Source organism: Pezoporus occidentalis, unplaced genomic scaffold (assembly GCF_034315485.1).
Source record: "Pezoporus occidentalis ecotype Australia unplaced genomic scaffold, CSIRO_AGI_Poc_V1 ctg123, whole genome shotgun sequence".
NCBI classification, from domain to species: Eukaryota; Metazoa; Chordata; class Aves; order Psittaciformes; family Psittacidae; genus Pezoporus; species Pezoporus occidentalis.
This window is the reverse complement of record NW_026913027.1, coordinates 239,576-254,393: the sequence shown is the minus strand read 5'-3', so window position 1 is coordinate 254,393 and position 14,818 is coordinate 239,576. Positions and strand designations below refer to the sequence as shown.

The 14,818-nt window shown below is 39.8% G+C and overlaps 1 protein-coding gene across 3 annotated transcripts in view; it reads right to left on the bottom strand.

Annotated features, from left to right (window-relative positions):
- Nucleotides 1–11,497, bottom strand: part of SMARCA1 (SWI/SNF related, matrix associated, actin dependent regulator of chromatin, subfamily a, member 1) — a 30,301-nt gene extending 18,804 nt beyond the window's left edge. Inside the window, exons 1-10 of one of the 3 annotated variants that reach the window (XM_062607433.1) lie at nt 11,366–11,469; nt 7,769–7,856; nt 7,243–7,329; nt 4,525–4,691; nt 3,522–3,622; nt 3,307–3,407; nt 2,846–3,025; nt 1,727–1,882; nt 1,348–1,479; nt 536–604 (exon numbers count right to left, since the gene is read on the bottom strand). In XM_062607433.1, coding sequence (XP_062463417.1) covers nt 536–604; nt 1,348–1,479; nt 1,727–1,882; nt 2,846–3,025; nt 3,307–3,407; nt 3,522–3,622; nt 4,525–4,691; nt 7,243–7,245 — 909 coding nt within the window. In that variant the 5' untranslated portion in view covers nt 7,246–7,329; nt 7,769–7,856; nt 11,366–11,469. Of the gene's footprint in view, nt 1–535; nt 605–1,347; nt 1,480–1,726; nt 1,883–2,845; nt 3,026–3,306; nt 3,408–3,521; nt 3,623–4,524; nt 4,692–7,242; nt 7,330–7,768; nt 7,857–11,365 lie in introns of all 3 variants that reach the window. The other 2 variants (XM_062607434.1, XM_062607432.1) reach the window with 2 other exon arrangements.
- Between the last annotated feature and the right edge of the window lie 3,321 nt (nt 11,498–14,818).

Sequence of the window (14,818 nt, the reverse complement as noted above, 5' to 3'; positions counted from 1 at the left end):
CACGAGCTTATAAAATCTACTTACTACCTTTTAACATAAGCTGCTTCATTTTCATCAGCAGTATACACAAAATTCATAGTTCAAAGATAAGGCATGTATGTTGTATTTCCACCTGATTTGATTTGTTACTGTATGAGGAAAAATATCTTTTATCTCATGCACAGTAAAACGAAGGTAAAGGTATGGCTTTTTTCAGGCTAGCACGACACGTGTATCAATATCTTGTTCTTAGTAAATAAATGGTTTCAAAAAGATGCCAAAATTCTTCATTTTCACATTTTAAATATAAATTTTGTCTGCTTCAAACAAATGTTGCAAAACATATGTTTTGTAACAAACCTAATGTTCACAAAAAGCATCTGTAACAGTGAATTCCAATATTTAATTCATGAAAATTCTGCCAGGCATTTCTGTAACTAAATACCTTCATATTCATCTTCTCAACTTGGAGATGAAGGGAGAAATAATCTGTTGGGGGTTCTTTTTACACTGAGTATGCTATTGACAACATGTGATTACAGCTTTAATTACTTACAGCATGAAGTCTTTCCACAAGTTTCTGATCACCAAGACAATTTTTAGTGTCGAACCATGAGTCAAAATCCTGTAGTGAGAAACGGCACAATTGTATGAACAGTTTATCATCTGTAGTTTTAACAGACTCATATTGCCTCTCTCTCACTCCAGCTGAGTGGTGTCAATCTTCAGACAAATGACTTCTACAACTGAAAGAAATTCTGTGCCAGCTCCCCATCATGCTGTAACTTTCAAAGCAGCTGTGTAACTCCACAGACAAAAGTACTACTACCCTGCTTAATTTACAATGGCTTTCCATGCTCATCACTGCAGTGTCCAAGTTCTTCTCGTTAATAATTGTGTAATGATGTGGCAAGAAGGAAAAAAAAACAAAAAACAGAATCCTTAAATAAAAGAGATGGACAAAGCAAAACGAAGAGAAGCAAGCAGTACAAGAAACATTAATGGTAACAGAGAAGAAAGATTACTTGAATTCTAAATGAAAAAAAAAGGCTTATGCATATTTGGATGCTTCATATTCTTCATTCTGCATTGCCTTCACAAATTTTGTTCCACTTTAAATAGTTCAAGAATTATGCAAAGTATTACATTTGCTATTATTTGTGTGAGACATCGGCACTAACAGAATGCACTGTTTCAACTAAGTAGAGCAAAAAAGTACTCTACAGTTAGATAAGCCACAGAGCTTCTATTGAATCCAGGTCTTTCACATTACATCTCTTACAAGGCTGGTCTTTCTTCTCTTCTGCACATAGCAGCCTGGGAATCAAAATAACAAGAACAAAACAGTAATTCCAAACCTCAACTTACATCTGCAGAATTGAAGACATCAGGTAAAAGAAAATTGAGCAATGCCCACAGTTCGTGGAGGTTATTCTGTAAAGGAGTTCCGGTAAGCAGCAATCGATTTGTTGTCTTGAACTCACGTACTATCTCCGACAGCTAGAAATACAACAAATATTTATCATCATCACGTACACTTAAGCAGAATTAACTTTGTCAGTTTCTGAGACTTGAAACAGTATCAGCTAAATTTAAAGACAGTGAGTTACCTACAAAATGCACGTTTACCACCCAACAGTTTACCACTTACATTTGAGAAAACTCCACACCTAACAAAATCTGCTCAAATGAGGTGGAAACTTTTGTGTCAAATTATCTTCAACATAGCAAATAATTCTGAACTTACTTTTGACTTCTCATTCTTTATTCTGTGGGCTTCATCAATTACCAAGTACCTCCAGTTAAATTTTTTGAAGACAGATTTCTCTTTAATCACCATTTCATATGATGTAACACAAACATCCCATTCACCAGGCATCATAACATCACGGATAAAAGCAGCCTAAAGCAGAACAATGAAATTAATAAACATTTACAAATATCATCAACTTATATGTAATTCAGTGAATCCAATTTCTACCAATATTACTAATTCACTAAGCTAGCACACAGAAGATGACTCTGAAACATCCTTTCAGTAACTGAAAGTTACTGTAACAAAAGCCTTCAATTCTTTGTACTTTAAGGCACAGACAGAGCATCAGCTGGGGTTACAAAACACTTATTTTCTCCTGTTCAAAATTAAGTATTTACTCTTCAGCATAATTTTTCTGTAATTTAAATACAGTACATGTTACAAATAGGGGAAAAACCCACTAAACTCACTAGTCCAAAGATATGATCCACAAAAAGCCAACTTATGCAGCATACTCCCATCTCCACTCTTTATAAAAGATCTCCCTCCTCTGTCCCATCTCTGTTTTGTAAGGGATACATACCTAAGCATATAGATCCTTTTACATGAAAGAATATCACCTTAATCAAAAAGCCACACATGCAGGTCTCCAAGACCTTAGTAGTGTACACAGATCACCCCAGCAATTAGGACTAACAGAACTGTTCAGGTCTGCAGCCTTGAAGAGCTACCCAATAAAACTGCACAATACGATGCACTGATTTACAAAATTAATGAACACTGTCAAAATGAAATATAGAAGAGAAAAAAAAATAGGTGCAAAAATCAAAGAGGAAGACAACAGAAAAAGAGGTCAGACAGCTTCCTTTGATCCCAGCCTATTATTTTCCCTACTGTCGTGGTTTAAGCTCAGATGGTAACTCAAAACTATGTAGCCACTCACTCACTCCCCCGCATTTTCTCCTCAGTTACAAGCATAACATCTTTTATTTTCAATGCTAATACAGTTAAAGATGACTAAAATACTGTAATTAAGTAGCTCAGGCAGAATTCCACATAGCCAAATGTGGGGTTTTGACAAATAATATCTTTGAAATGTAGAGCACTTACTCTGGCATCTTTATCTCCAATAAGGCAAACAGCACGTAACGATGGAACCCAGCGTTTGAATTCATTCATCCAATTATGCAAAGTTGATTTTGGAACCAGGACCATGTGAGGCCCAGGAATGTTTCGGTAATGCTTCAGATAGCCTAATAATGCTATTGTTTGCAGAGTCTTACCAAGGCCCTGCATTGACAAAGAAGTGGGGGGAAAGAAACATGCTGAAATACCATAGAGATAGTTTCAAACAATCTTCTTACTACATAATTCTGCCACTTAAGTTGTTGAAAGCAAACTACACAGCTAAAGTTTGCAATACAATTTCTTTCACTGCATTACAACTCCAGTTGTGAAAAATCTGTTGTAGAATGATGCATACTACTGCATGTAGTTTGAATACTATAGGCATTTTAATGATGAATTTTGCTAAGCAATTACTACAAAAATTCCAGAAGATTACTGCTTACCATTTCATCTGCCAGAATGCCATTGACACCATTTTCATACAATGATATCATCCAGTTCAAACCTCTAACCTGATAATCTCTTAGTGTTCCTCCTTTCACATCTGTAAATGCAAGATTCCTCTAAGTAGAGAAATACTAAGTGGAAATTTTAATTACAATCTGCTCAGATTTTAATTGCATCAAAGCAATCAGAAAGTTGTCAATACAACACTTACATGAAGGAGACTCCTCAAATCGAATACACACATTAGATGTTTTTCGACTCTCTGACAACAGTTCTTCATCTTCTTCTTGCTCCGTGCGCCTGTGACGGTAACTGAAGGAGGAATCCAAGATTCGTGTTTATAGGAAATAATTGCAAAAAAACAACTATAAAATCAAGAGAGAAAAATTGTAACAGAAACAATCACTGATCTACAATTTGTGTGTTCTAGTACCCTGACCAAAATCATATCCTGTAAATAAGGTGTTCCTTATGGTTCAATCCAGCTTTAATAGGACTCATATGAAGCCCTCTCCTCCAGAGCCATAACGACACTGACAAAAAGTACTGCGATTTCTCCAAGGCACTTTTTAATGAGCAACACAGAAATATAAGACACATATCCATGGTTGCCTTAAAATCAATTCCTTGGTAACTATATAATTCAGTAGAATCACATATTCAGCTAAAAAGAATAAAAAAATAGAAAATACCATTTTGTAAATGTTCCAAAAACTAGTTGCTTGCTATTACAAGACCCCTCAGAAACACTACATGCAGGCTATGCCTGCATTATTAAAAGAGACATGGTGGATCAAGACAATTGGTGCTGAGGATCCAGTATCAGCACTACATGTGCACTGTCATGTTTTGACTTGGTCTAACTCCACTCTGGCCCCACCAATACGTCTGCTAGCAACTGGAACACCAGGTGTATTTCTGGAGTACATCTTGTAGTTCAGCATCATGCAAAAGAAATTCAACCTGTGTGCTCCAAAAAAAACTCCACATTATGGACCAAAGCATTTTAAGTACTAAGAATCAGGAACTGATTTTAAAAGTGGGCTTCTGATGCAGTGCAATACTATCAGCATGCATACATCAAGCAGCTTTTAAAGAAATTATGAGACACCATTTATAGGAAAAGTTCTGGACTTAATTAAATCTCTATTAACTAAACAGATGTGCTATAATGCATAATTTGTTTGAAAGTGTAGGTTATAAATAAAACATACTCCCCAGCAGAAATCAAACTCTGTTTTTCATCCTTCTTCATCCGTGGCCGTCCCAGCTTGACTTTCAATGGAGATGTTGGTGATTTTTGTGCTGCAGGCTGAATAAAATGTGCAAAAAGTTCTGTCTGCTTCAGGAGGAATTCAAACCTTTTTGCTCGATCTGCTTTCTAGTTTCCAAAGTGGGGAGAGAATTAAAAAAAAAGAAAAAATAAATAACTTTTCATAAAAACGTATTTTTATTAAGAAACAGATTTCAGACATTCATGAGAACAACTTATGAGGAAAGACTGACAAGACCACCTGCCAACTGTTAAACCAACTCAGAGGGCTACAAGCATCATGAAATATGGTGTCCCTGCCCATGGCAGGGGGTTAGAACTAGATGATCTTTAAGGTCCCTCCTAATCCAAACCATTCTATGGTTCTATGAACAGGTTGCTGAGCTGCTTCAGCTTACAGCTAAGCATGAACTGCTTTAGAGAACCCAACTGCAATGCATGATAGTTCAAATAAACCTTCATAAATACAACAGCAATCTGGAAAACATGTCAAGACTTGATAACCTCATCCAAGCAACTAACTTATTTGCATTCAAAACTCCAAGACGAGCAAAATGACTCAAAAACAGTTTGCCTGTATAGATGGCTTAAGTGTGCATGGCACACCGGCAACTGTGAAAAGAAGGACTGTCTACAAAAGATAAAGAAAAAAACTTAGGTTCTGACTTACTCTGTGGAATGGAACCCTAACCTTACCCAAGTCAGTGGCAAAATTTCCATATCCTCAATAGGATATCCTCATAGCTCAAGGCTATCAGGATTTGATAAATAAAACAGTGTGGTAGTTCTGCCTTGAGAGGCAGGACTACAGCAATAGATGCACCAGCCCAATACTGTTTGCATGGAAGTTTGTGAATTTTGCTGTTAGATCTCAAATTTCAACCATTTCAGATATGCCATATCAATGACGCATATGCACTTCTCTGTAGAAACACAGCAAAACACATGTTCTCCTCTATATATAAAGGACAACATGTTACATAATTTTTAAGAAAAATATGCTAAAATTCAAATGCTATCTGACAGAATGTAATTGCCAGCATCTCTATGCCATTTTCATGTGATTTATACCTTGCTATAAACTACAAAAGTGAACTCGTACAATAACCCTTCTAAGAAATATACAAACAACAGGAAGCTTTTCTGCAGGCAACTTACATGCAAGTGAAAGTCCTCTAACAGCAAAACGAACGTGACGTGCAATGCATGATCTTGCCACATGAGGGCAATGCATTACTTGTAATAGCGCACCGCTTACCAGCAAACAAACATCTTTCGAAAGATCTCCTAAGAAAACATTACTATTTTTTCCCTCACATTCATTATTGGACCATTTGTGTAAATATTTTGAAAACTAAATAAACTGTAAATAGAAATTAAAACTAGGGGGAAAAAATCTAAAAGGAGGAGTAAGGACATAGATGTTTATACTCATACAGGATAAGAAAAATACCCAATCAGAAGGGTTATTATTAAACTAATAATACATGCTATTTTTTGCAAGTTAACCATAACTGTAAGGTTCTATACTGAATGATACAATAGACTTTTCTGCTTGTAGGATCATTGGCTGGGTGTAAGCAGCATGCCTTGATAAACAGTAAAGGTCGAGCTCATAACTGATGAAAGACAGTTTTTTGAGACCTATCACCTTTGCCTCTTAGAAAAACTGAATTAAAAGTCTTATTTAGGAAACCAACTTCAGTTACTTACTCAACTCATTCTCAACAAACAGATTTACCCGTGTGACTTCTCTTGCCAGTAGGCATCCATTTTTTTAACAGTGATACTCTTCCTTGGCTTCTACGGTATCCAGTCCTTTCAGACTCTACTGTAACTATTAGACACCCATTTAACATGAAAGCTTTTAAGAAAAACGCAGATACCGGTTTCAACCAAGAATATGCGTCATTCAAGAGCAAGTCTTGTAACGGACTCTTGGTTTCAGTCTCTTTGTAATACATCAGTTACCCTGGTCTCCCTCTTCTCCATCACTACAAGCACCCTTCATTTGCGTTATGGACAGATGCTCTTTTGCATTTCTGCAGCACATATCCTAAGGGGCATATCAACACTTAAAACCTTTATGTTTTTATATGCTGAGAAACTGGCAGCTTTGGTATTTCCATCAATTAGTGTAAGGATGCCTCTGACAGAATTCAAGGGGTCATCACACGAAGCTAGCAGAGACAAATTCAAAACCAAAAGGGGAATATTCTAAATATAAAATGGCACTGAATAGAAACTCCTTTCCCAGGAGGGTGGGGATAACTAAACCGACAGGAGGGAAAAAAATGCCAGCAGACAAATCCATGGGGAAGGGTGGAGGAAGAGGACAGACAAGGACATGACAAAAAAAAAAAAACAGTGACAACTCTGAGTATAAAAACCACAGTCTCCAACTCCAGAAATCAGGCAGACTAAAATATTCCTAAGGATGGGACAGTGTTTAACAGAACTATCACTACCTGCTTCTTCTGTTCGCATATTTTTCTCCGTTGGCCACTACGAGAAACACCACACTGGACTAGACATTTAAATGAATCTTGTTTTGTTTTTCTTTTCTGACACATCCAGTCTGCAATAACTCCTTGATTTAGTTCAAGCAAACCAACACACATCAAAATGCTGCAGAATGTTTTGTGGTGAAAACGCTTACCATCTTCTCCTCATATTCTGGGTCAACTTCTTTGTCAGGTCTAGCTGCCTTTGGAGGAAGCTTGAGTTGAAACGGAGGATCATTTTTCTGGAATTCAGATTTTAAACACTTCGTAAATATCAGATTCTTTATTCCCTTTTTTTGCAAAAAGGTATCAACCTGAACAAACCTACACACTACATGAGAAGCATGCTACTGTTCAAAAATAGTTATTTCAAAATGAAGTTAACTGCACTGATTAACATTATTTCACCCAAAGCAGAACCTGATATCCATGATAAAACAAAAGTGGAGATATGACCAAATAAAACAAGAGCTGAAGATTTGTTTCATCCTCATGCTTATCACTACAAATAGGATCAAAGTTGAAAGCATTGAAAGAAGAGTACTGAAAGAAGGTAAAGTTTAATCTTTCACAGAGATCCTGCTTTAAATATATAAATAAAATTTAATATCTTGAAAATGTATTTTTAAAAATTGTGACTTCTAAATGCAAAATTTCTAACTATAAGTTTCTGGCACTCACATCTTGGCTGGGTTTTGTTTGTTTTCACTTCTAGATGAATAGTCAGGAGTTCATTTGGAAGAACAGGCTTAACTACATTTAACCATACCTGGGAAGAGCACAAATTATAAACCAAATCAATGGATGCAGAAACCACTGGATGGCATGCTCTTCAACAGGTAACAAAGAACTACCTTATTTACTATAAATGAAAGAAACCTAAGAAACAGTAATAAAACCAGCTGACTTTTGTGGTTTATGAGATTTCATTTCTGTCTTCAATTGGTAAGCTCAAAGCAGGTTTCCACCCTTTCAACTGCTACATTGTTGTTTAAAACAAACACACAAAACCCACAAATCATTATCTTGGCAAAACATACATATATATATTTAAGACTTGTGGGAGAAATATTTGGTTGATTTTTTTCCTCTACTCAGTCTCTGAATTACACCTTTCTTAACACACCTCCTGCAAATAAAAATAATATTAAATATTTTTTGGAAGACATTAGATTATAAAAATGTTTTTTAAAAGCACTGAATAATCTGAAAGAACTGCCAAAGAGCATGTCTGTATAAAATGTAACAGCGTCTTAATCTGACAAGCACTTTGGACACCAGCCTACTACAAATACATTAAAATTAAATAATTAATCTAAATCATTCAGAGCCAAGTAGCAAAACAAGACCAAAGTGGGACTGAATATGTAAAAGTCTGTCAATATGCTTAAATTTCAGCACTGTTGCTGAAAAATATATATGCCAACTTGCTCCTTAAATTTAAGCACTATCATGCAAATGGGAGGAATATTTTCTAAAGTCAGAGATTACATTTTCAAGTTTTGGCCCAAAGGCATAATTCTCAGCAAAGGTGAACAATGCCAAACATGTAATAAACTTGTCTGGCAGGTTAATGATTTTATAAATGCATGAGTTCATCTTTGCAGGGCCAAATGATTATGTTGCAAATAGGTACAATTAGAAATATTCTACACTTATAGCTTCTTCAACCACACAGGTAATCAGCTTATCTCAGAAAGCAATGTCAGGAGAGGACTGTTACACCAACATGCCAAAGAACAGATCATATATACAAGTATATTCACACCTCCACTATATTACTATATAACACAGACTTCAGTAGAAAAAGAGTGACAGTGCTTATTATCAGGCCCAAGTCTTGTTATTAAGGTGACAAAATACTCCATAAAGGAAAACAAAATTCACAACAGGCCATTTCAGACATCTTCCTCACTTCCCCCAGAAATCAATTACACAGATAGGTGCTACTGGAAAAAAGTTGTCTGTCTACCTCAGGTAAGTATGAAGTTTCTCCTGGACAAAGCAAACAACTCAATATTATAAGAATCCCTTTTAACTGCAAGTTTTCCAAGTAATGTTATACAACATCACTTATGCCCCAAGGCAGATAGCTCCAGTGCAAGTTCTATTGTTATTCTGGGGAAATCTTATATTCCCAAAAAAACAAAACTTACTGTGGCATACAAATAAAACTCATTCAGAAATAAGTATATGTGAATAACACACTCCGAGTTAAAGGAGTAAATGAATTGACACGCAAACTTACTGCAGTACAAGAATCACGTCCTACACCTTATCTTGTTTCTCTCAAACACTGATGATCCCAAAATGCCAGAAATAAGGAATGGGAAAGAGTCAAAAAAGAGACAAGACTTAAGATACATGCATCCCAATACCCTTTCTCTTCATCACAATTTACAAGGGAAAAAAAGTATGCTGCAGTTTCACTAAAACACTGCTCCGGGTAGTAGGGACAAATACCATAACCAAACTTGCTTCTGCATAATGTTCTGAATTATAAAAATCTAGATGTTGAAAATTATTAAATTTGTTATGAGTAAGAACACTTTTCCCTTACTACCAACCGTCTCACATACCTAATGCAACACAGAAACACAAGTATTTCATTAAGCCGTAAGTTTTACCCTAGAATCTTTAGACAATGCAACCTCATCACTTAAAGGGCTGACTTAACAAGAAACAGGAGGATCAGCTGAAGCCTCAATATAAACAATTAACCAGCAAAAAAGGTACTTTTGCTTTTAACTCAGGGAGCAGGTGGCAACAATCTGCCACTACCTAAAGGTTTCCATTAAAGATTGAACCCTAGATAAGACAGTCCCCTGAAAACTGGTGTCTCTTACAAAATAGATTACCATGCAGCACTTCAAAAAATAACAGACCCTGAGTATTCTAAGGATCCAAAATACTTCCCCAGCCCAGCCTAAACAGAGCTAATAACTTCAGACTGAGAGATTTCTACCCAGTAAGTGCAACAGTTAGTTCTAAATTGGACAGGCAACGTGAACGCCTACATAAATGACTGAATACAAACTGCTGCTGCTTTGTTGACTTTGCTCTTGTAACCTGGGCCACTAAGAACTTTAAACAGATGCATTCAGGAATAATTAGAAGGACCCTTTATGTTTTTAACGCACATATAAAAGTGGAAATACGTTCCAAAGAGCCATTAAGGCACTGGCTTGGTACTACAAGCAAGACTATGTACAATAAAGTAAAACAGTGAGAAGGGAACAGAGCACAACAGGTTGTATTATATGCCATTATTACACAGACTGTGCATGTAACTGTATAGGTATGTAACACACCCATGGTCCAACACGAAGTGACATTCCAATCTGAATAGAAACCTCCAACAGCAAAACATGTTGGATTTTTTTCCCTCAAGGCACATATGGCACAGCACCACAATGCTGATAATATTCAGAACCACTCACTGCTTTCAGATAATTTCTCCAAGCATGCATTCTCTACACATTCAGCACCAACTTTTTATCAGCTGACATGCATAAAATTTGGCAGAATAAGTTATATCCAGCACAGAAACAGCCCTTGAACACTTTCCCCTGATCAGGTGATGTTCAGAATTATCCTGTTCTGTATCTCATAGCTGTCTGCCTCCCATAAATAATGGAATAAAGACTTAACCATTCTCTTCAGGTAAAAAAGGAGCTTTATCGAATGGAATTAAAATTCTGATTGCACTAATGTATTTCTCCAGTGTTCTCCAATATCATAAATACATGCCAGGCAGTCACCACTCTTGCTAAGTTTCTGTAAGATTCATTCTTCAGGTTACATCTTGTTCAGTTTCCAAGGATACCCGAATACGTCACTTTTTACCCTCCTTGTGCCTTAGCCTTTTTACCCCAAAACCTGAAGGGAAGAGGCTGGCATCCCTAAGCGCTCCCCCGAGGGGTTCATTCAGCACCACTGCTGCATTTCATCTGGCCAGAGGGCAGCCTGCAGCCCCGAGGCGTGAGGGCAGGGTCGGACGCTGCGGCCCGACCTCCGCGGGCTGCACGGCGGGGAAGGGGCTCCACAGGCGCCCGATGGCGGCAGCCGCCACGGCGACGCTGAAGGACGGAGCAGCGCCCTGCCTGCGCGGCGGGGCCGAGGGTGTCCGGGCAGGGGCAGGCTCGCAGGGCCGCCGCGCAGCTGGGCCGCGGCCCCGGGCCCTCACGGGCTGCGCAGGTCGGTGGCGCGCTGCCAGCGGCCCCAGGCTGTACCCTCATCCCCGCAGGCTCCACCGCCCGCCCTCCCCCGCAGCGGTACCTCCTCGGCGCCGGGCTCCTGCGCAGAGGCCGCCGCGGTGGAGGTGGAGGGGAGCTCGCCATCCGGGCGGGCGGCGCCGGAGCCGGTGTCCATGTTGTGCACGGCAGGAGGGGGGGACAAGGGCGGCCCCACCGCCCCAAACACCGCGCGGCTCCGCCCCGCAAGGCTCTCGCGATGTTTCCCACACGCGCTGGAGGAACGCGTGTGGCGGCCGGGCACGAAGGAAGGGTGAATGGTGGGGAAGGCACAAGGGCTTCTGTTGTTAGACGAACACAACACTTTAGCAGCTGCTTGGAATAAAGATAACGATCCCTGCTGGAACCAGAGCAGCGTGCTCCTGCGGGGCCTCTGGGCAGGCTCCAGGCACCCATTCCTGTCGGTCCCTCATGGGATGCTGCGCGACACCTCGGTGCCTCCCTTGCTGCCGAATGTCACCACAGCTCACGTAGAAGGCAGCGGTCAGGGCCGCTACACACATAAGGACTAGGTCTGGATGTGCCCAAGGGAAGTGTCCTAGGTGCCTCAAAGGCTGCCGGGCATCTGATGTGTTTGGAGACAGCGCTGGCTTTCGGGGCATGAGCCGGGGCTGAGGTCCTGCCCTTGTCCCGCCTGCTGCCTTCGTGATCTCCAGGGGGCTGCCAGCCTCTGCTCGTGTGCGAGTGGCAGGATGTGCCCTCCTGCCTGTGGCGCCGGCACTGGCATGCGCAGCTCACGGAGTCCAGACCTGCTGCAGGAGGCAGCAGCGGTACTGACACGACAGCTGACGTACGGATGAGGTGCTGAAGGAGCCGGGCAGTAAAACAATGGTACAGGGCAGAGAACTGCTGACTTGCCGTTTGTTTTCCTTGCTTTCAAACCCTGTTGCAAATAGCAAGTGCATTTTCCTAAGTGCCCCAGGTTGTATTAGTGAGAAAATCATCTCAGCATCTGCAGGGCTGAGGTACCAGTGGAATTCCCAAGCAAGAGCGGCCTATGCAAACAAAAGTAATGTTTTTTTCTTTAAGCTGTTTCAAATTCAGCAGCGTTTGTGTGCTTCATATTGCAAATGGCACTAATGAAGCCACTCTGGTTACTGTCAGTGCGCATAGTTCTGACCGTCCACACAAGGCATTCAGATTCTCAGTTGCCGAGCTGTAACTGTGCTCATGCTGCGGAAGGATCCCAAATCAAGCCCTGAGATGTCAGACTTAAAAATCTGAGAGCTTGGAATGAGCCGTTTTACCTGGTGATGACTTACAAAGGCAATACCATGAGCATTTTGTCCAGAGAAATAGATGTAACTCTGGTGCAGGAGACAGGATGAGCCATAAAAGTTTTTTCATTCCAGTAAAAAGCTCATTAGCTGTTATCAAGATCTTTTTGCATAACACAACAACTAAGCTGAGCAAATGGGTTATTGCAGCTCACATACCCTGCATTTAGAAGGACCCCTGAGACCTCATTTCCATCCATACATTGATTCCAATAAGGTGCCATTTTGTGAGGAGTAGCTGTATGGCAGAGCTGTTTCCATGACTGCCTGGTTACTCTGAAATTCCATATCTAAATTACGGCCCAACACAGAAGATTTAAGCTCTAAACTCACCCTTTTCATGCTGTGAAACAGCTGCAAAACAGTAACAGAGCTGCTCCAAATCATTTAGCATCCTATCGCCTCCTCTGCTTGTTGCATAGTTTGCAGCAAGGCGAGGCCCACAGCATCTGCAGTAGCCCTTCCACGTGATCTATTTCTAAAAGCTTTGGGAAGTGCATTTTTCATAGCACAATTGAGAAGAGTGACATGACTGGTTCTGAAAGCGCACTCCAAATAGCTTTTCCAAGCAGGGCTATCTAGAAAATGAAGTTTACCGTTAGCTATGCAAAAAGTCTCTAAGGTGGGAAAATTCCAGTCTACGTTGTATTTGCTCTTAACGTTTACAGAAAATAGCTCACCAACCATCTTTAATATTTGACTTCCCTGCTCCAGTTTCAAATGCTTGTAGCTTCTGTTTATGCAAAACACTCTCAAGTGTTTGTCACAGCTTGCTTTTTACTCGAAATTCACAGGAACATTATGTGCTGTACAAACAATCAAGCTGCTGCTTTCATCAAAGATCCCCTTTGGATATTTTTTGCCTGTGTGCTTAACATTTGCTTTTGACACTTTGCATAGATGTTCTTAGTTGCTTCTCTTAGAAGATGCTGTGTACTCCTGTGGACCCACAGGCCATTGGCTGAAAAGATCTCATAGTCATACAACAGTATTATAATGTGATAATTAATGAAATATAAAAAAGTAGTGAATTTTTTTTTGTATTTACAATTCTGCAAAATTGCAGAATTTCTCCAATTGTTTTTGTTTGGAGGTTTTTTAACATGGCTGGGAGGCGGGAGGCAGGTAGTCAGTTGTCATGATGAAGTTGTAGATTGAAGTATTAGCTCTTTGTTTTCCCAGGATTATGATTCCCTATTTTACAGCTTACCAAACACAATCGGCAGGGCGGAATGTGTAGTCTCAACACACTAAGGTTTCACAGCAATTAAGAAGGTCTCCTCTGTCCAACTCAGAAAGATGGCACTTGACATATTGTACGATGAGAATTATGTTTTCTTGTCCTATGCAAAAAAAGAAATTGCAAACACTTGGGCTCACTGTTACTCATTACTGCTGAGATATGTCAAGAGCTAATGAGATGCAGATCCAGGGGCATTTTCATACACTATGCAGGTAAGGCTGTAAGATTTTTGACAGTTTGGACTGTGGCAACTCAACCTTTCCCAAGCAGGGGACTAATTGTAGTGGTCTTAATTTCTCTGTCACAGATATATTTGGTTTGGGTAACTTTTTAATAATAAATCTTACTATTGTCTGAAATTACCTTATAGCAAAGTTGTTATAAAAGCCCCTTTTGTGGGAGCTTGTGTGGATGAGTTGTATAGGTACCAGCCTATGGTTGTGGATGGAGTAATGTTACCGACCATCAGACTGAAGAGAGAAATAGTACATACTGAAAGCGTGTAGAAATCCCCCAAGAACTGATAAGCTTGAGAGACCACTAGACCTGTTGAAGTCACAAGAACAGGTAAACTCAGTGTACCAGGAGTCTCCCAAATCCGCACAAGGCCACCAGCACGCACAAGCATTAACAGATTGAGTAACTCAGACCACAACCAAAAAGCAGTAGCTATGACTGCTAAATACAGCTGGAGCTACAGGGCTCTCTATATACCTGCTGGGTAAAGAGAAGCCCTCCAAAGGCTTTCTGAGCCCATTAGGAAGCAGGTGAGGTTGGCTTCCCAGTTTAGCACAAACCAAGTAACTTAGTGTGTGTGTGTAATCGATCCACGTGAATGCACTGTGTGGATAGTTACCTGCTGTTAGCAGATAACTTGATTCTGTGGATAAGAACAGCTTAAATAATAAAAGGTCTCTAATATACTGGTTGAGGCTTGTGTCTTCCCTGCCTTCAAATC